At 45.6% G+C, this 22,457-nt stretch overlaps 1 protein-coding gene across 6 annotated transcripts in view; it reads right to left on the bottom strand.

The window, feature by feature from the left end:
* Positions 1-22,457, bottom strand: part of NF2 (neurofibromin 2) — a 221,335-nt gene that overhangs the window by 4,615 nt on the left and 194,263 nt on the right. For 4 of the 6 annotated variants that reach the window (XM_029619386.1, XM_029619384.1, XM_029619385.1 and 1 more), the window contains one exon: positions 2,791-3,808. Coding sequence is in view for 3 of the 6 variants with exons in the window: in XM_029619384.1 (XP_029475244.1) it covers positions 3,758-3,808 (51 nt within the window). In the remaining 3 variants the exon portion in view is untranslated. Of the gene's footprint in view, positions 1-2,790; positions 3,809-6,219; positions 6,504-22,457 lie in introns of those variants that run through there. The other 2 variants (XR_003859163.1, XM_029619387.1) reach the window with 2 other exon arrangements.

Below are 22,457 nucleotides of genomic sequence, written 5' to 3'. Positions count from 1 at the left end.
CCCCTCCCGGCGCAAGGCCGCTGCCACTACTACCATGACCTTCGAGAAGGTGCGAGGAGCGGTCGCGAGGCCGAAGGGGAGAGCTCGAAACTGGAAATCCTGGTTGAGAATGTGGAATCGGAGATACTTGTGGTAGTCGCGGTGGATGGGAATATGAAAATATGCTTCTGCAAGATCGAGGGAAGCAAGGAACTCTCTGGGACGGACCGCCGCAATGACTGCCCGTAGTGTTTCCATGCGGAAGTGGGGGATCTTGAGGGCCCGATTGACCATCTTGAGGTCCAGGATTGGGCGGAAGGACCAGTCCTTTTTTGGCATGGTGAAGTAAATAGAATACTGGCCGGCGCCAATTTCCCCCTTTGGGACTGGGACCACCGCCCCAGGATCCAGAAGCTTGGAGAGAGTCTGGACCACTGCGTCCCTCTTGGCCCGGCCGCAAGGGGAGAACAGAAAGAGATCTGGAAGTGCCCTGACGAGGTCGAAAGCGTACCCGTCTCTGATAATGTCGAGGACCCACTGATCCGACGTGATTTTGACCCATTCCTCGAAAAACAGGGAGGGGCGTCCGCCGAAGTAAGGGACCGAGGAATGGGTTGGCTGAACTTCATTGCGTGGCAGGTTTAGCCGTGGTACGCACGGGCTGGCCCTCGCAAAAAGGCCGCCTGCCACGAAAGGACTGTGACCAGGACTGCGCACGAGAAGACCCCCTCGCAGCACCGCCCTGCCCGCGAGAAGCGGAGCGACGCTGACCCCTGAAGCGAAAGCGAGAGGCCGCGAAGGACCGAGAAGACTTAGGGCGGTCCTCTGGAAGCTTATGGACCTTGTTGTCAGCCAAGGAGTCCATAAGCTTGTCGAGGTCCTCGCCAAAGAGCATCTTACCTTTGAAGGGAAGCGTGCCCAGCTGGGTCTTCGAGGACTGATCAGCCGACCAGTGGCATAGCCAAAGGAGCCTCTGGGCCGCCACTGCTGAAACCATCGCCTTCGCCTACACACGGACCAAATCGTAGAGGGCATCTGACACGTAAGCGATTACCGCCTCCAGACGTTCGGCTTGTTCTGCCTCACCTGGCGGAAGCTCCCGGGTGCAGAGTAACTGTTGGACCCACTGGAGGTCCGCCCGCATCATGAGACTGCTACAGCAAGACGCCCGAACCCAGAGGGCCAGGACGTCAAAGATGCGCTTCAGGTGAGCCTCCAGCTTACGATCTTGTGAATCCTTCAAGGCCATGGAACCTTCCACTGGAATCGTGTTGTACTTGGCCTCTGCAGAAACATAAGAATCCACCGATGGATATCACAACAGCTCCAAGCCCTCTTCTGGGAGGGGATAGAGCTTATCCATCGCACGCCCCACCCGGAGCGCACCCTCAGGAACCTCCCATTCCCGCAGGATAAGGAGCTTAAGCATGGGGTGGAAGGGAAAGGCCGAGGCCGGAGCCCGGAGCCCTCCCAAAACTGGGTTCATATCCTTAGGGAGTGAGGCCATGAGATTATTCACGGAGGGACTTTCCAGACCCAGCTCCTCCAAAACAAAAGGGAGGAGGGGCTCTAATTCCTCCTTACGAAAAAGACGAAGGGCTCTGGGGTCATCCCCCTCTAGGGGGGGCATCCGCCGAATCAGAGGAAGCAGCGGGGTCCGAGGACCCGGGAGACACCGGGGGGGGGGGGGGGGGGCACCCCCGGGACCACCCGCACCCGAACTGGTCCCTGAGGCTCCGTGGCCAGTCCAGTGGTCAACGGCGCTGAATGAGGGATTTTTGGCAGGGGGGGGGCCTTTCATCCAGCTCATGCAGGCTAGCTAGATAAGATTTGTGCATGAGGACGACGAAATCCGCGGAAAAAGGGACCCTGGATTTGCCGGGGGGGGGGGGGGGGGGGGGGGGGGGGGGGGAGAGAGGGGGGCGAGGGAAGGTCAGGACCCCCCTCCTGGGGACCCGCGGGGGCCAAATCAGGGGTTAAATAAAAAAAATCCGGCCCCCCAGCCCCAGGGAGCACTGAAATCGGCTCCGATGAAAAATCCAAGATGGCGGCCGTTCCCAGGTTCTGCCGACCTGGGAAAGGCCTAGCCATGCCGGGAGGAGTGGAGCCCCGGGCTAAATTTGCTTGTCCTGCCGAGGAGGGACCTTCCCCACCCGGCAGGCAAGCAGTGCAGAGGCCCTGATGCGAAAAACGCGAAGAGGACAGCCCACAGGAAAGACAGGCTGTCAGTCGGGACATAGCTAAACCTCGGCTGAAGAAAAAAAGTTGAAAAAAAGCTTGATTGACAGCCTGCACAGCAGGAGAGAGCAGGCGGGAAACCTGCTGCCTTCTGCTTCTCTGACTGCCGGTTCTAGCCCTACTCTGACCAGAAAAAAATAAAAAAGCTGGTCAACTGCTGCGAATAAGTTATTGAAGGTTTAACACCTTTTAACTCTTTTTTTTTTTTTTTTTTTTTACTGAGCGCAGCAGCGGGTTCAAAACCCTCTCGGCAGCCAGAGGGGGAACGAGGCCCAGAGAGCATCAGTCCCACACCTGGAAGCATCCACGGACTCAGGACTATGCAGGGAACCCCTTCCTGCAAAAGGGGCAAAGCCCCCCTGAGCCGGGCAAGAGCTGGGAGATGGACGTCTCCCACACAAAAAACAGAAAAGCACTAAAGAAGGCAGAAATTTGCTTCAGAGATCCTTTTTTTTTTTTTAAAACAAGAATCAAAAGAAGTACTTGCTTGAGCCTAAAGAGAAAGAAGAGGCTGACTAGCCTACAGCAGAGAACCGAAGGGGAGATGCTGCACCTGCTGGAGACAGACGAATACTGAAGGGTGAAAGGATAGGCTCTGTCCTGATATAGGGCATCCTGCAAGTTTTAGTCTGTCTCCACCTGCTGGAAAGGAGGCTCAACCCACTGTCTGGACTGATCCGGGTACGTACAGGAACCAAAGTTGTCGCAGTAGTTTATACTGCTGCTACTTGTTCTCACCTGCCAAGTTCCATATCACATCGAGCATGTCCATGCCTATCTCAAAGGCAGAGGAGGGCTTAGTTGCTTCCAATGCACTTTCCAGTCTCCTATAAGCATTTGCAGTTTTCATTTCTCCCTGTTCAGTGAGCAGTTAAAGTCTTGCATGTGGGCTGTGCCAGAATGGGCAGCATGCCTTGCTGGCATTCAGCGACACCGTCTGTATGGCACAGGACAGCCTCCTGTTCACTCACACTGCAAATGCTGAGCAGCAGTTTCAGGGAGTCTATTCCAAAAGAATCAGAAAATGGCTCCTAGCTATCGCTTTGTGCTTCATACACCGCTCCACCCCTCCCTTTGTAACTACTTATGAAGAACAGTAACAAAGCCACTACCACAAGTCGATCCAGTAGTAAGCACAGTCCATATGCTCCTGTAAAGCAGGGAAGACATTCAACTAGAACACAAGAGAATTAATGAAAACATGCTGAAAAGGAAAACCAACAAAATGACAATGGGACTGTGACTTAAGAAGCAGTTATAAGTCATCACATTGATGCAGCGAGATAGTATACCAAAAGAGTAAATAATGAACAAGGGGACAAATACAACTTCCAGAAGATAAAGAGGAGGTTTTTTGACAGTTCCTGATGAGCTCCAATCTTGCTGAGGCAGGAGGAGCTGTCTTCCCTGCAAGGGGCATGTTTTGAAATTGGGAGCAGTCCCGAGCAGGTGGAGATCTCTCTGTTCCGGTGACAGCGCATTTGCTCAGAGAGGGCTCGGTGCTGGTGGAGCAATAGCAGTCATGTTACCGGGCTCCATCCTACAATTCTTCAAAGAAGGCCACTCGCGATTTGGTGCTCTGAAGAGTGAGCTGTAAGAGATCAAGAAAAACAGTTGAAACTGCATGCCTCTTCTTTAGCTCCTGCTCTATCACTTTTTTTTTTTTAACCTCCATCGTTAATCCCGTCATCCACAACAGACAGCTTCAAGTTGGTATGTTTTCTATAAAACCACAATTAAGGTGTTTTCTTTGACTGCAAACACAAACATCTTCAGTACTGACATGTCTGGCTATAGCAGAAGGTATACTGCAACACTCAAGAGGGAAGATACAATGCCTCATCAGTAAGGAAGATGTGGGCAGTGAAGCCTTATCAAGATATCAGGAGTGACATAATGGTGCATTATGGCCGAGCGAGAGAGAGAACAAAAAATTCCAGGATGTTAACACTATCAAAGGTGAGTCTCCCTCTGTGCTGTAGCATTCTAGAAGCTTCAATGGACCTGCAGAAAACTGGATCTGTTGGAGGTTGTGATAACTTTTAGCATAGTTGGTTGAAATTAAAAAAAAAAAGAAAGTATCTATTCCTAACAACCTAATCAGATCTGACAAATGAGCAGTTTGCCCTTTCCTAAGCATTACTATTTTTTTTTAATCAAAGAGCTTATCCTTGTTTGGAAATGAAGGCCTTGCCACTCAGGGAGTACAAGTCTCCCAAATCTATCTTGTGCCTTTATCCCCCATCCACTCCCATTTTGAAGCATAGGTCACAGCTTTAGAATCAAGAAATAAGTAGCTTAGGAGAAGCCACCAGCATTAATTTGGCAATATGAACTCTTCATTTTAACCATTTGTATGACAGCTCTAGGTTAATGTTATAATTTATGTTGCTCCAATAATGGCTGTCCTATTACACTTTGGTAGTCTCCTTTCCAAATTCCTGCTCAAGTAATATATATTGGATATTTCTGGGAGACACTAACAGTACCAATCTATAGGGCTAACAAGGAGGTGGTTTTAAACGCCTCAGGAACTAATTACAATGCAATTTGTATAATGCAAAAACCATTAATGAGACCATTTTGTCCTACATAAAAAGCATGTGCTGCATGTTACTAGACCTAGAATAATGCATTTAAAGGACACGGGGACCAGATTAGTTTCAGTGTAGGAAACGACAAGAACAAGGTGCCAGATGGAGCTTGCATCTATTCTAACAGCGACTTTAGTACCAGTATGGCTGATCCGAGAATTTCACCAGTCCTCTCTGTATATAATAAACCTACCTAATTGTTTTGTCCATCTGCCTTCTCACATCTAGTGAGATCATGTGCAGAAACAGCACAGAAGGACCAATGTTTCTTCAGATAATATTGCTATCTGACCAGGACACTCCTAGAGCTCTCTAAAACACTGGTAATTTAGCACAACTTTCCAAGGCTTTCATGTATCCCTTATGTTCATTGTAATTTCTAACCTTAGTTCTCTGTAAACCGACACGATATGTACTATTACATGAACATCGGTATATAAAAGCCTTTAAATAAGTAAAATAAATAAATAAATGTATTGTCCTTTTCCTTTCAATCAATCAACAGATTTATTCCTGATTTTTTCATGCTCCATTGGGCTTTCATTTCAAATTGGAATTGCTTTCTGCTGGGCTATGGCAACATGTCCCTTCATTTCCAACTACCAAGTATTTTTTCTGCCATTTTATATCTCCTCCCAGCATATTAAGCCCAGTCATTACAACAGCAGTCTTTGGCTGGGGTCCATGTACCAGAACTCCCTCCAGAATCCTGTGATCATGGGCCCTAATTCTGGCCACTAAATGTCATCATTGCTCAATGAGACCACCACTCCTGGTAGAACTGAAAGCCCTGCCTATAGAGTACAAGATCTGATCCAGAAATCAATTTCAGGTCCTCCATGCTGCTGAACCAGAGTCAAGCCCAGGCACTGCCACTTAAAGCAGAAATCTCCTAAAACATCAGGCTATTGCTAGTGGTTTCAAGCATTTATTATTTATTTATTTTTAATTTTTATATACCGAAGTTCTTGTAGGGACTACAAATCACTCCGGTTTACATAAAACAATGAACTGCCCAACAGAGAGCGGAGCTTTACATAGAACTGTAGAACATATGGAACAATATAACTAGATGACAATTTAACATAGTGATAAAATAAATATTATAGTTTAACTGGTAATACATAAAAATTATATTATTTAATATAAGCAGTATAACTATTTAATGTAGAATAAAGGCGTATTAACAATGCCAAATATATATATAAAAATGAATTTTTTGAACTCAAAGATAGTTGTTCAGTTGCAGAGTCTTAAAGTAGGACTTGGTGTGGTGTCCATGATTAGGAGATACCTAATATTTAGGATGTCTGTCCGTCAGAGTAGAATTAAGCGTCTGGGAAGGCTTGTTGGAAAAGAAAGGTCTTAAGTCTTTTTTTGAATTCTTGGTGACTAGTTTCTAATCTTAGATCTGGGGGAAGCGTGTTCCACTGGTGGGGGCCTGCTGAAGAAATCGCTCGTTTGCTCAATGAAGATTTTATTTGCGGAGCATGCAGTGTTCCTCTGTATGCGCTTCTGGGCTTTTCCAATTTGTTCTGACAGGTCCCCCTCCGCTGCTGCAGGACCCCACACGATGCAGTCAGACTGTAGAATTTCTCGAACTTGCCAATTGACAAACTCTGACATCTTCCCAGCTTGAAGGTGGTCACTTGAGGTCATTACCTCCAAAGCTTCAGCTGCCTTCTTTCAACCCTCATCCATAAAACAAAATTAAATACTCCTTCATGCCTGAAATCTGCTTCTTTAACAAAACAGTACCTGAATGTAAACCGATGTGATATGTCAGATTGAATCTCGGTATATAAAAATAAATAAATAAAAATAAAATAAATAAATGCAATTACTGGGTCCGATTAGCCTAAGCAAATGTTACTGCAGATACAGCCAACAGCCAGTATCAGTGCAGAATGTACACAGATTTCTGGGCTTTGCTCTCTCTGAACATAAGAGCATAAGATATGTCAGACTGGGTCACACCAAGGGTCCATCAGGCCCAGTATCCTGTTTCCAACAGTGGCCAATCCAAGTCACAAGTACCTGGAAAGTACCCAATGTTGAGATTACTTACCTGATAATCTCGTTTTCCTTAGTGTAGACAGATGGACTCAGAACAAGTGGGTATAGTGTGCTCGTGCTAGCAGTTGGAGACTGATCTGACGTCAGCACGGGTACATATACCCCCACAGGAAGTGAGGCAATTCAGTAATCTTCCTTGCAAAAGCTGTTATAGATATATGTGTACTGACGATCAATGAAATAGTGAAACAGGATTCCCCTGACCGATTGATAGGAGCTGGAGACCGCCAGCATTCCCAACCGGAAGGCATCGTCACCTGGTAGAGTGGACGCACTCATGTAAGAAGTGATAAGGCTTACCTTGAATCGGTGAAACCCATGTATACTGGCAGCCGGGCGGGATGCTGAGTCCATCTGTCTACACTAAGGAAAACGAGATTATCAGGTAAGTAATCTCAACATTTCCTAGCGTGTAGCCAGATGGACTCAGAACAAGTGGGATGTACAAAAAGCTTTACTCCCGGACTGGGCGGGAGGCTGCCTGAGGACCGCGGAAGACTGCCCTCGCAAATGCTATGTCCTCCCTGGCCTGGACATCCAGACGGTAGAACCTGGAGAAGGTATGGAGGGAGGACCATGTCGCCGCTTTACATATTTCTGCAGGCGACAGCATCCTAGATTCAGCCCAAGATGCTGCTTGGGCTCTGGTAGAATGAGCCTTGACTGTAGGGGCGGTGACTTCCCAGCCTCTACGTAGGCCGCTCTGATAACTTCTTTAATCCAGCGGGCGATGGTGGGCCGAGAGGCCGCTTCTCCTTGTTTCTTCCCGCTGTGCAGGACGAACAGATGGTCCGTCTTTCGTACTGTTTCTGTCATTTCCAGATATCTGGGCAGCAATCTGCCGATGTCGAGATGGCGTAGCAAACGCCCTTCTTCAGATTTCTTCAAACCCGCCGTGGTTGGCAAGGATATGGTTTGGTTGAGGTGAAATTGTGAGACTACCTTAGGCAAGAAGGATGGAACCGTGCGAAGATGGATGGCCTCTGGAGTGATCCTGAGAAAGATGTCACGGCAGGACAGTGCCTGTAGCTCCGAGATACGGCGTGCTGAACACACTGCCAGCAAAAATACCATCTTCAAAGTTAGAGAACGGAGAGACAGGCCCCGAAGGGGTCTGAAGGTGGATCCAGCGAGGAAATCCAAAATTATGTTGAGGTTCCACAAAGGCACTGGCCACTTCAGTGGCGGATGAATGTGCTTGACTCCTTTCAGGAAGTGGGAAACATCTGGGTGCGTGGCAATGGTCTTGCCATCCCTCCTGGGACCGTAGCAAGACAGCGCAGCCACCTGAACCTTGATGGAGCTTAGGGAGAGACCCTTCTGAAGCCCATCCTGTAGGAAATCCAAAACAATAGGGATTGTGGTCGCATGTGGATTGGTGTCGTGAGTGTTGCACCAGGCTTCAAATACTCTCCAGATCCTTACGTAGGTGAGGGATGTGGAGAACTTGCGAGCTCGGAGGAGTGTATCTATCACCGGCTCCGAGTAACCTCTTTTCCTCAGCCTAGCCCTCTCAATGGCCAGACCGTAAGAGAGAATTGAGCTGGATCCTCGTGGAGGATGGGACCTTGACGTAGCAGGTCCCTGAGCGGAGGCAGGGGAAGGGGCTCCCCTGCCAATAGTCTTCTCATGTCCGCGTACCAGGGACTTCTTGGCCAGTCTGGTGCCACTAGAAGAACTAGGCCCCGGTGCTTCTGAATCTTGTGGATAAGGGTGCCCAGCAGGGGCCACGGAGGAAAGGCGATAGCAGGGTCCCTGGAGGCCATGGCTGAACCAGGGCGTCGATCCCGTGAGAGAACGGATCTTGCTTGCGGCTGAAGTATCTGGGTACTTGAGCATTGGACCTGTCCGCTAGTAAGTCCATGTTCGGAATCCCCCAGTGATCCACAATCATCTGGAAGGCTGTGGGCGACAGCTGCCATTCCCCCGGATTTAGGCTTTCTCTGCTGAGGAAGTCTGCCGTGGTGTTGTCCCTCCCGGCAATGTGAACGGCGGAGATGTCCTGAAGATTCGCCTCTGCCCAAGCCATCAGCGGGGCTATCTCTAGGGACACCTGTCGGCTTCTGGTTCCGCCCTGACGGTTGATGTATTCCACCGTGGTGGCGTTGTCGGACATTACTCTGACTGCTCTGTTCCTCAGTCTGTGAGCAAATTGCAAGCAGGCTAACCGGACTGCCCGTGCCTCTATACGGTTGATGTTCCACCCTGACTCTTCTCTGTTCCACCGCCCTTGTGCGGTGAGTTCTTCGCAGTGTGCTCCCCATCCCCTCAGGCTGGCATCTGTGGTGAGCAGAATCCATGTGGGGGAGGACATCTTCGACCCCCTGCTCGTGTGGTTGGACTGCAACCACCACCGTAACTGGGTCCGCACTCTGGCTGGTAGAGGTAGATGCATGGAGTAATTCCGGAAGCGGGGGCTCCAGCGAGAGAGCAGGGAGCTTTGTAGAGGTCTCATATGGGCCCTTGCCCAGGGTACCACTTCCAGGGTGGATGCCATGAGGCCGAGAACCTGCAGATAATCCCAAGCTATGGGCCGACTGGCTCCCATCAAGGACCGGAGACGCGTCTGAAGTTTTAACCGTCTCTTGGTGGTGAGACTGACTTTGTCTGCCTGGGTGTCGAACTGGACTCCCAGATATTCTAGTGATTGGGAAGGCTGTAGGCAACTCTTGTTTAGGTTGACTACTCATCCCAGGCTTTCCAGAAGGGCGATCACCCTGTTGGTTGCCCGATAGCTCTCCTCTCATGATTTCGCCCTGATCAGCCAATTGTCTAGGTAGGGATGGACCAGGATTCCTTCCCGTCTGAGCGCCGCTGCTACCACTACGGTCACCTTGGTGAAGGTCCATGGTGCCGTGGCTAGCCCGAAGGGCAAAGCCCGGAATTGGAAGTGGCGTCCCAGAACCTTGAAGCGTAGATAGCGCTGATGATCCGGATGGATCGGGATATGCAGGTAGGCTTCTGACAAGTCTAAGGCCGTGAGGAATTCTCCTGGCTGTACTGCGGTCTTGACTGAGCGCAGAGTTTCCATGCGAAACCTCGGGACCCTTAAGTATCGGTTGACTGACTTGAGGTCCAGTACGGGCCGGAAAGTGCCCTCTTTCTTGGGTACCATGAAATAAATGGAATAATGTCCAGAATCCATTTCCCATGCAGGTACTGGGACTATGGCTTTCAAGGACAGGAGCCTCGCCAGGGTAGCTTCCAATGCTGCCTTCTTGTGGATTGGACACGGAGATTCCACAAACCTGTCCGGAAGGAGATGATGGAAGTCCAGATAATACCCCTCTCGAATGATGGCGAGGACCCACTGATCCGACGTAATCTCGACCCATCTGGGGTAGAAGAGGGTTAACCTGCCCCCTATGGCTCCGTCCCCTGGATGGATCGGCTGATTCTCATTGGGATGTGCGGCCGGGCCCTGAACCCGAGCCGGCTCCCCTCTTATGCTGCTTGGTCCGAAAGGACTGGTTCCTGGCCTGAAGACGAGGTGCCTAGTATCGACTCCTATAGGGGGTGAAGCTTTGGGAGCTTCTGCCTCTGGATGGCCTTGGAAAGGCGCGCTGGTTCCTCTTGAACCTATCTTCCGGCAGGCGAGGTATTGGAGAGGCACCCCATGTGCTGGCCAGTTTATCAAGGTCGCTGCCGAACAGGAGAGAGCCCTTAAAGGGCATTCTGGTGAGGCGTGTCTTAGAAGGAGCATCGGCTGACCAATTCCATATCCAGAGCTGCCTCCTGGCAGCTACAGAAGATGAGATCCCCTTGGCTGTTGTACGGACTAGGTCGGAGGCGGCATCCGTGAGGAACGAGAGAGCGGACTCCATGTCCGCTGCAGGAGCATTGTTCCTGACCTGTGACAAACAGGAACGCGTCACCACTGTGCAGCAGGTTGCAATCCGCAAAGATAGAGCTGCCACCTCAAAGGTCTGTTTCAGGATGGCGTCCAGTCGCCGGTCATGAGGCTCCTTGAGGGCCGCCCCCCCCCTCAACTGGAATGGTAGTGCGCTTGACCACAGCGCTAACCAAGGAGTCCACCTGAGGGCACGCCAGCATCTCCTTGATTGCCGGATCCAGGGGGTACATGCCTGTCAGGGCCCGACCCCCTTTGAATGAGGCCGCTGGTGCAGCCCATTCCAAATCTTTCAGTTGCTGTGCGGCTTGCAAGAAGGGAAAATGGCGGGCTGTAGGACGAAGACCTTCCAGCAGAGGGTTCTGTGTAGATGGCACCGTAGTGCTGGGGCCTGTAATAGCCAACTCCGCCAGGCACTGAGATACCAGGTTGGAGAGGTCTTCCTTGGGAAAGAACCGCCTCATGGTTCGATATGGCTCAATCCCTGAGGGAAGCTCCCCCTCCTCGGAGGGTTCGGACTCGTCCTCCGAAACATCAGGGTCCGCCTGAACCGGACTGCCCGGAGGCGGGTGTTCTTGCCCACGATAAGGGCGCAAAGGTCCAGGGGCAGGATCAGCCGGGGCAGGATCAGCCGGAGCAGCAGCAGGGCCTGGACGGGAAGCTGATTGCATCTGTACAAAGGCATGGATCCCCTTAAAGAGATCCACCCAGGAAATGGAGGCAGTCTCTAGTCGTCGGGGTACCAGGTCCCCCGGGATCCCAGGTTGTTCGAGACTGCCCGCTAGATCCGGGGTGGCCCCTGGGGAACTGTCAGCAAACCTTGGTTGCGACTGGTCCTGGCCCGAGGCTCCCACTGCCTCCTCACATTGGGCACAAAGGGAGTCTGGCTCCTCGCTGTGCGTGGCCCGAAGCTGGCATGCCGAGCAAAGGCCGAGAGCTTTCACGCCGGAATCAGGAGGCGCCGGGGCGTTCGAATGTTCCATTGCGCGCTGAAAAATATGCGCTTAATATAATATGTGCTCAATAATATGTGGCCACCAAGGTATACAATAACTTGAGGGAAAATAATCAAATATTGGTTCCCCAATACACGTAATCACCCATAAATAAGGAGAACCTTATAGAATATAACAAAAATAATTTAAAACACACATTTATTAAGAAAGACACATCTTAATGTAACCCCACTAAATACATACACAATCATACATTTAAAAACAAACATGAATATCATATAGGCAGAGAATATTTTTAAATGTAATATAATCATAAACAATATGAGACTTCATATATATTGTATTAAAGTGCTCCTAAATACAGATTCTCGTAGCCTTCAACTTCGCAGCTCTCCTCCATTAGTCACTGCCGTAATGAAATTCAAGTGAGTACTACCCGACACTACTCCCGATACTACTCCCGACGAAGATCTCCGTTTCACCTGACAAGCAGGCTTCCTCAGGGGAAACTTCTAATATCCCATATGCGTCCAACCAAGGGACACACAAAAATTCTTATCCAAGTAACGAATTTTTCGAAAATCTTTGATACACTGCAATTTCATCAAAGCCTTATATCAGTTCTTCAATTTGGTCATGAAACTTTCTGCAAGGATCTCCATGAGATCCTTGCAGAAAGGAAGTGATGATGTCACTTCCGTTTTTTGAAGTTTCGTGACCAAATTGAAGAACTGATATAAGGCTTTGATGAAATTGCAGTGTATCAAAGATTTTCGAAAAATTCGTTACTTGGATAAGAATTTTTGTGTGTCCCTTGGTTGGACGCATATGGGATATTAGAAGTTTCCCCTGAGGAAGCCTGCTTGTCAGGTGAAACGGAGATCTTCGTCGGGAGTAGTATCGGGAGTAGTGTCGGGTAGTACTCACTTGAATTTCATTACGGCAGTGACTAATGGAGGAGAGCTGCGAAGTTGAAGGCTACGAGAATCTGTATTTAGGAGCACTTTAATACAATATATATGAAGTCTCATATTGTTTATGATTATATTACATTTAAAAATATTCTCTGCCTATATGATATTCATGTTTGATGTTTTTAAATGTATGATTGTGTATGTATTTAGTGGGGTTACATTAAGATGTGTCTTTCTTAATAAATGTGTGTTTTAAATTATTTTTGTTATATTCTATAAGGTTCTCCTTATTTATGGGTCAATAATATGTGGCAGCAATATGCGCTCAATACAATATGCGCTCAATAATATGCGGCAGCAATATGCGCTCAATACAATATGCGCCTAATACAATATGCGCTCAATAATATGCGGCAGCAATATGCGCTCAATACAATATGCGCTCAACAATATGCGGCCAGCAATATGCGCTTAATACAATATGCGCTCAATAATATGCGGTCAGCAATATACACTGAATACAATATGCGCTCAATAATATGCGGTCAGCAATATACGCTGAATACAATATGCACTCAATAATATACGGTCAGCAATATACGCTGAATACAATAGGCGCTCAATAATATGCGGTCAGCAATATACGCTAAATGATGTACCAATACGATACAGGCGCCTATCATGGGCGCTCAATACCTTAACAAGGCCGACAAAATGGCGACCTCCGCAGCGTGCCGCATACAGGCAACGCCGCCGATCCTCGTACCACGGAGACCAAAAGTAAGAGATGTACGCCTTACCTGATCCTCGGCGCTTCCTGGCTGGAACCCGGGCGGTCTCCGGCTGCGGGGGGAGAGGGGAAATACCTTCACCGCCGCGTTTGAGGAAATGCACCCGCTGCCTCTAGGTCCACGCCCAGACCGAGGCGCCTCTCAGCCAGGCCCGAGCCCTTGTCGCTCGGGGGCTAGGTCCCTGCCGCGATTCGGCCACCGGACCGAGGCCTAGACCTCCGAGGGATCGCGGAAATCACCCCGGGAAACTCAACTGGGGGAGGGACCCGAGGGTATCACCGCAGGAGTGCGGGGCTCGTTGTAGAATTTTAGCAAGTAGAAAGTAGATTGGAAACACGCTCAGCGAGCGTGCAGGCTCTCCAAACTGCTTTGGAGACGGAAATTACTGAATTGCCTCACTTCCTGTGGGGGTATATGTACTCGTGCTGACGTCAGATCCGTCTCCAACTGCTAGCACGAGCACACTATACCCACTTGTTCTGAGTCCATCTGGCTACACGCTAGGAAAATATTAGATAAAGCACAAGCTATTATTGCTTATTAATTACCGTAATAGCAGTTGATGGATTTTTCCTCTAAGAACTTATTCAAACCTTTTTTAAACCTGGTTACACTAACTGCTGTAACCACATCCTCTGGCAATGAATACCGGAGCTTAACTATGCGCTGAGTGAAAAAGAATTTTCTTCGATTTGTTTTAAATGAGCTATTTGCTAACTTCATGGAATGCCCCGGGTCCTTCTATTATATGTGAGAATAAATAACTGATTTACATTAACTTGTTCAAGTCCTTTCATGATTTTGTAGACTTCTATCATATCCCCCCCTCTTCGTCTCTTCTCCAAACTGAACAGCCTTAACTTCTTTAGCCTTTCCTCATAGGGCAGCCATTCGATGCCCCTTATTATGGTCGCCCTTCTTTGCCCTTTCTCCAGTGTAGCTATATCCTTTTTGAGATGCGGCTACCAGAACTGCACAAAGTATTCAAGGTGCGGTCTCACCATGGAGTGATACAGAGGCATTATATCCTCTGTTTTATTTTCTATTCCCTTCCTAATAATTCCTAATATTCTGTTTGCTTTTTTGATCACCACAGCACACTGGGCAGATTATTTCAATATATCCACTATGACTCCTAGATCTCTTTCCAGGGTGGTAACTCCTATGGCAGAACCTAACATTCTGAAACTACAGCAAGAGTTATTTTCCCTATATGCATCACTTTGCACTTGTCCACATTAAATTTCATCTCCCATGTGGAAGCCCAATCTTCCAGTCTCGCAAGGTCCTCCTGCAATTCATTACAATCCACTAGAGATTTAACTACTCGGCATAATTTTGTGACATTTGCAAATTTGATCACCTCACTCATTTAACCCTTTCCAGATCATTTATAAATATATTGAAAAGAACCGGTTCAAGTACATATTCCTGAGGCGCTCCGCTGTTTACCTTCTGCAACTGTGAAAACTGACCTACGCTGTTTCCTGTCTTTTAACCAACTTGCAATCCACAAAGGGACATCACCTCCTATCCCATGACTTTTAGTTTTCTTAGAAGCCTCTCATGCAGAACTTTGTCTAACGCCTTCTGAAAATCAAAATACACTACATCTACTGGATCACCTTTATCCACATGTTTATTCACCCCTTCAAAAAAACGCAGGAGATTAGTGAGACAAGACTTCCCTTGGGTAAATCCATGTTGGCTATGTTCCATCAAACCATGTCTATCTAAATGCTTTATGATTTATTTAATTTATTAGCTTTTGTATATCAGCAATCATGTAAAAATATATCACGACGGTGTACATCCATTGGCAAATATCATTTGCAGTTAAAAATTGGCAGCCTAGAGTATAAATACATAATAACTTTTCATAAAATCTATTAAATAAACAGCTAAAATCAATGCTTCAAACTAAAATCATAAAAATCGTAAAAACATATAGAACTAAAAACAAATAAAATCAAAATCAGATATTATTGTTGAAAGGCTTGGTTAAATAGCCATGTTTTAACTCCTTTTTAAAAGGCTTTGATGTTAGATTCCATCCTTAAGTGTGGTGGCAGGGAGTTCCATAAATTAGGCCCGGCAATGGATAATGCTCTTTCACGGACAGTGTTCAAATGGGCAGATTTCAGTGTCGGAATTGGAAGAAGACCAGTATTAGTTTATCTCGTTGTTCGAGTTGGTATATGAAAATGTAAGGCTACATTGAGCCATTCAACCTTCTCATTGTAGAGGACTTTGTGCATTAAGAAAAGTGCTTTATGCTGAGAGCTGTGTACAATAGGCAGTCAGTGAAGATCTTTTAGTATGGACGTGATGTGTTCAAATTTTTTTGACTTGATTAAATGTCTGGCGGCTGAATACTGAAGGAGTTACAATGGTCTTGTGGTAGTGGTAGGTAGGCCCAGCAGAAGTGTATTACAATAGTCCAATTTAGTAAAAATAAGAGCTTGTAACACAGTCCTAAAATCATTCGGCTATAAAAGAGGTTTTAACATCTTTAAAATATTCAGTTTAAAATATCCATCTCTAACTATACTGTTAACCCATTTTTTAAGACTCACTTCACAATCTAATATAATCCCTAAACCTCTAACGTCAAATGAGATGGGATAGTTCTTTGCAGCTTCCAAAATTTCTAGTTCTTTTGGTGGACTTAATTTTGGGCAGATGTATAAAATTTCAGTGTTTTTATTAGAACTTTTTTAATGGCTGCTAAATAAATGTCTCATAGCTTCAGTGTTGAGTCTATAGAATTTTCAATTGGTATTAAAATCTGCACATCGTATGCATAGATAAAATAAGATTAAGACCAGATAAAAGCTTGCATAGTGGAAACATAAATATTAAAAAGGGTAGCAGAGAGTGAGGATCCTTGAAGTAAGCCATGAGGGATGTTAAGTTGATCAGATTCAACATTGTTCATCTTAACTTTGTATGACCTATTTTCTAGGATTTGAACCAACATAACGTGATATCTTGTAGGCTTATTTCTTTCAGTCTATCTAATAGGGTCGAATGGTTCACTGTGTCAAACACTGAAGAAATGTCCAACATCATCAAAAAATAGGTTTGTCCACTATTCGTTCCTCTCAGTAGAGTGTCATGTAGTGCAACTAATAAAGTTTCTGTATTATAGTACCTTCTAAATCCGTATTGAGAGGGAAAAGGAAAATTGTGCGTTTCTAAATGTTCCGAAAGTTGATTGTTCACGTTTTTTAGGATTTTAGCTAAACAAGGTAAATTCGATACAGGCCTGAGATTGGAGGGTTCAGAGAAATCTAACTGTTGCTTTTTTGGGATTGGTTTTATTATTGCACATTTGAGTTGATTCGGGAAAGAGCCCTCAGTTAAAGAAAGATTAACAATGTCGGCTATTGGTTTGGAGATTATGTTAGGGATTGTTTTTAGCAATTTGATGGGGACAGGGTCAATAGGGTGCATTGCAGGATGCAATGTTTTTATAATATTATCAATTTCATTTGAGGAAACAATCTCAAATGTCGTCCATTCAATTTCAGGATTAGCTGGAAGAACTATTTGACTTGGTTTGTTTGTTTGGATATTATTAACTAAATTCAGGGGTTTTTCTTTAAAGAAAAGAGCGATGTCAATGCATTTTTCAATGGTGATTTTTTGTGAATTAAAATTCTCTACAGGCTTAGTGAAAATAATGCTTTTGGAATATATTGATAGTTGTGTATTTTATTAGCAAAAAAGTCTTTTTTTGTTTTAGTTGTAGATGAATTATATTTGTGCAGGAGAACTCTATAATTACTCAAAGAGTGGATGGAAGGGTTCCTCCTCCATTTCTTTTCAGCATTTCTCAAAGAACGCTTCATTTGCTTTAGTTTGGGCGTGTACCAAGGTGATTTCTGTTTATTAATGATAGAAATGTCTTTCTTGATTTTGGGACAGCAAATGATGGCGACCTCGTTATTAAGAGCATACCATGTTTGTATAGCCAGATCGGTATTTGTTAAATTTAAATTTTCCAGGGCTTTAGAGAAATGTTCGGTTGGATCATCTAGATTACAAGATTTCCTAAATTCTATGGTTATTTTGTTATGGGATGTTATACCACTTGGGTGTTTAATTTTAAGGTTGGTAGAAATAAGTCAATGATCAGACCAAGGAATTGTTGTAATAGCTGGAGATGTGATATTATCAACGTGGGAGTTAAGGAATATGAGATCTAATGTATGACCAGCCCTATATGTGGGAAGACTGATCAGTTGCTGGAAGCCTAAAGCAAACATGGTATTAAAAAAGGTTTCACAGTTATTTATTTATTTTATTTGAAACTTTTATATACCGACAACCGTTTGCACATCGCATCGGTTTACAGATAACTTAAAACTATGATAGTGTAACTATCAATTAGGCATGGCCTTTACAGGGAACAATTAACAATTTTACATAAGAACTCTTATGGAATATATATGGAATATTGGAATATATATAAAATAAATTACGAAAGTACAGAATAAACGGGATATTGGTTATAGCAAATAATATAAAAAACTATGTACAAGGTTGTGTTAAAAGGATTAGAGGGGGTAACAAGATAAGAGGGATGAAGGGAAAAGGTAGGAGGGGGGGAAGAAGAGGGAGGAGGGTGAAGAGGTAAGGAGGGGTAAAGGATTAGAGGGGGTAAAAGGATAAGAGGGATAAAAGGATAAGAGGGATAAAGGGATAAGGCATGAGGGGGGAAGGGGGAGGGTAAAGAGGTTGACAGGGAAGGTCATAGGGAACAGTTTGTGGGGGGACACCCACGGAGATGTCTCTCGCACCAAGGTTGTGGGAGATTGACAGGATCATGTCTAAGCAGGGTTCAAAAGTATACAACAGTTTTCCAAACGGACAAATTGGATCTTGCAGGACAGACATTGGCAATTGTTAGCAGTTATTCAGTAAATATACAGCAGATGTTTAATGAATAGTCACAGAGGTGGGGTAGAGATGGACGGAAAGGCTTGTAGGAATAGCCAGGTTTTAAGTATTTTTTTGAATTTGGGTGTGGAGGTTTCAGTGCGTAAATCAAGAGGCATAGAGTTCCAGAGGGAGGGACCTGCAAGAGAAAAAGCTCTGTTTGTTGTGGAAATAAGTTTGGTGGACTTAATTGAAGGAGTGTGGAGAGTCCCTTGGAGGGCAGAGCGGGTTGGCCTTGTGGAGGTACGAGGAAGAAGTGGAGGGTTGATCCAGTGGGTATTCTCATTTATGATACTTTTATGAATGAGAGATAATGTTTTGTAAAGGATTCGTGATTGTACTGGTAGCCAATGTAGATCAATAAGGGTCGGTGTAATGTGGTCCCTCATTTTAGAATTTGTGAGAATACGTGCTGCAGCGTTTTGTAAGAGTTGTAAGGGTTTGGTGTGAGTAGAAGGGAGGCGAAGAAGAAGAGCGTTGCAGTAATCTAGTTTGGAAAAGATAATAGACTGCAATACTGTACGAAAGTCAGAGAAATATAGCAGAGGTCTGAGTTTTTTAATTGTTTGTAGTTTAAAGTGGCATTCTTTGAGGATAGATTTAATGAAGGGTTTAAAGGAGAGCTGGTTGTCAATCAGGACTCCTAGGCTTCGAGTGTGGGCTGGGAAGGTGTAGGATGAAAACGAGGGTGGAATGGAAGGTGAAAAATGTTTATTGGAGATGATTAGGAGCTCAGTTTTATGAGGGTTGAGAGCCAGGTGCATGCTGGTGAGGAGATGGTTGATAGAAGTGAGACATGCCTCCCAGTTTTGGAGAGCAGTATGGAGGGAATCTGTGAATGGGAAAATAATTTGCACATCATCTGCGTAGATGAAGTGCTTGATACCGAGGTTAGTAAGGAGGGTGGTGAGAGGGAGCATGTAGATGTTAAACAAAGTGGAGGAGAGAGAAGAACCTTGGGGGACACCACGTTCAAGGCTGACCGGGTCAGATTGTGTGTTGTCTATGAAACAGTGTAGTAACGATTTTGTAGATAAGATTTGATCCAGGAGAGTGCAGAACCAGAGATACCAATGCTGATTAGGATGTTGATAAGGATGTTATGATTGACAGTGTCGAATGCTGCCGAGATGTCCAACATGGCAATGAGGTAGGAGTGACCAGACTCTATTCCTTTAATTATGGTATCAGTTAGGGAGAGGAGTAGTGTTTCAGTACTGAGGTGTTTCCTGAAACCATATTGAGAGGAAGGAAGGATTTTGTGTTGTTCGAGATAGTCAGACAGACGAGAGTTGACTAGTTTTTCAAGGACTTTGGAAAGGAAAGGGAGATTAGAGATGGGTCTGAAATTGGATAGGTTAGCTGAGTCCAGGCTGGGTTTTTTGAGGATGGGCTTAACCACAGCTTGTTTTAGTATGTTGGGGACCAAGCCTTCTTCAAGGGAACAGTTGAAGATGTAAGAAAGATGTTTGGCAATAGTTTTAGGAATAGATAGTAAGAGTTTGGTAGGCATAGTTTCAGAGGGATGGGAAGAGGGTCTCATCTTTTTTAGGATGTTTTCAATTTCAATGGAGGAGGAGAGTTCAAAGGATGAAAGTGAGGCAGAAAGGTGAGTGATGGGAAATGGTATGTTGTCGGTGTTTAGGGAGAATTGTGCGAGGAGTGAGGTCACTTTGTTTTGAAAGAAAAGTGCCAGTTCATTGCATCGTATGTTAGAGGTAGGCTCGTGTGGTAGTTTAGGGGTGAGACTGGTAAGGGTGGAAATCATGGAGAAAAGGGCCTTGGGGTTGGTATTGGAATTGGTGGATTTTTTTTGCAAAATATACACGTTTGGTTTCCAGAATGGCTTTTCTGTATTCGTGCATAAGTTGATAGTAGTAGGTTTTAGTTGCTGGAGAGGGGAGTTTGCGCCAGCGTCTTTCTGCAGTTCTGAGGAGGGTTTTAAGTTTCTTAAGTTCAGGTGTAAACCATGGTTTTTTGTTTGGATGTGCAGGTTTAATAGATTTTACTACAAGGGGGCATAGTTGGTTGGCGATGTTAAGGGTAATCTCAGACCAGGAGGAGACGGCATTGTTGGCAGATGAAAGGTCAAGAATGTTTGGAATGTCAGAGCATGCTGTTGCAAGGGAGTCTAGGGTACAGGTCTTACGGAATTTGAAGGATTGGGGCTGAGTGGTGGAAGAGGGGGTTGATGGCTGTAATGCAAGAGTGGTTCCAATAATGAAGTGGTCGGACCATGGTATGGCACGGCATGATGGGGAGTGGATAGTGTTAATGGTTGAGCTTGTGAATATAAGATCTAAGGTGTGGCCTGCCTTTTGAGTAGGAGCGTGTAAGATTTGTGTAAGGCCCATCGCTTCGAGGGAGGAAATGAGGGCTTCACAAGCTAGGGATTGGGGGTTGGAGTCAACATGAAGGTTGAAATCACCAAGGAGATTAGTAGGGAGGTCTGGGGAGAGAGAATCAGCAAGGAATTCAACAAGAGGAGAAGGGTCTTTTTCTAAGAGACCAGGGGGGGTGTAGATAAGGTAGATTTGAAGTTGTTTTGATTTGAAATAACCAACTTCATGTCGATTGGGAGGGTTACACTTTTGGGGTATAAGTTTTAGTTCTTTTTTTGCAATGAGGAGTAGACCTCCTCCTCTTTTCTTTTTGCGGGGTATGGAATAGATATCATAGATGTCAGTGGGAAGCTCGTTAATGAGGGGACATGTCAGTGGGTTTAAGCCATGTCTCGGTTATAGCGCAGATTTCAGGCTTGGAGTCAGTTAAGAGGTCGTGGAGTAAGTGTGTTTTTTTTTTTTAAGAGACTGGGTGTTAAAGAGGAGTAGTGAGATTAGGGTGAGACCTAGGAATTGAGTGAATGGAGATATCATGATAGGAGTGGGTCTTCTATGCAACTGGTAGGGAAGGTTGGGGGAGGGGGGATATTTGGAGGGGTGTTTCCATTGCTTGGAGATAGGACAGGTACATATGAAAGGTGACATTTCAAAAAAGGGGGAGGGGCAGGAAGGCTGGAAATGAGGAAATGAGGAATAACCAGAATGTCTGGAATTTGTTGCCAGAGGATGTGGTTAGTGCAGTTAGTATAGCTGTGTTTAAAAAAGGATTGGATAAGTTCTTGGGGGAGAAGTCCATTACCTGCTATTAAGTTCACCTAGAGAATAGCCACTGCAGTTAGCAATGGCAACATGGAATAGACTTAGTTTTTGGGTACTTGCCAGGTTCTTGTGGCCTGGATTGGCCACTGTTGGAAGCAGGATACTGGGCTTGATGGACCCTTGGTCTGATCCAGTATGGCATTTTCTTATGTTCTTATGTTCTTAAAAAGGAGATAGTCGGGGCGCACGTTACTGTATGGGAGGGAATAGCTAATCGGATCGTTTACATACACATACATGCCGCGGGCGGAAAGGGATACGGTTCGTGTAAAAGAAGCAGTAAGGATCGGTAAAAACAGATAGTGAATCGCGGGTTAGACTTACGCAGCCAAATTTTGAGTACACAGCGGGTTAGAAACGGGGTAACTGCGGCCACGCTTTACTGTATTGGCCTGTGAATTAGTAGCAATAGAGTTACCTCACTACCGAAGGTGCTGCTTTTCAGATGAAAAGCTAAACCAAGACCCCGTTTATTACAGAGACATTAAAAGGTCTGGTGGCTCTTTTCCCAAGAAAAGAGATCAATTTTAGTGTTGCAACTAAAATTCAACATAAAAGTTTAAGTGTAACTAGAAAAAATTCTCCAGTAAAAAAAACCCAAAAAAAACCATGGTCCTATGCTGTTGTATGTGCTTGTATTACAGTTAAATTATCTCTGTTTATCAATGTAATTTTGTAATGCTTCATTCTGTTTCCCATTTCAAGGTTTACTTAGATTAGACCATCTGTTTTGGCAGAACATGTATTAAAAATAAATACGGCCCCCTTTTGTTATGTTTTTTGAAATGATTCTGCAAGGATTTTTTCTATACTAGGCATCACCAACAGCCATCTAATTGAATGCCTGATAGTTTGGCAGCATACATCAGCAGCACAGGAAAATTAGTTCTTACCTGTTAATTTTCGTTCCTGTAGTACCATGGATCAGTCCAGACTGTGGGTTGAGCCTCCTTT

This window comes from Rhinatrema bivittatum, chromosome 11, assembly GCF_901001135.1.
Source record: "Rhinatrema bivittatum chromosome 11, aRhiBiv1.1, whole genome shotgun sequence".
NCBI lineage: Eukaryota > Metazoa > Chordata > Amphibia > Gymnophiona > Rhinatrematidae > Rhinatrema > Rhinatrema bivittatum.
This window is presented reverse-complemented; position numbering and strand designations above follow the sequence as displayed.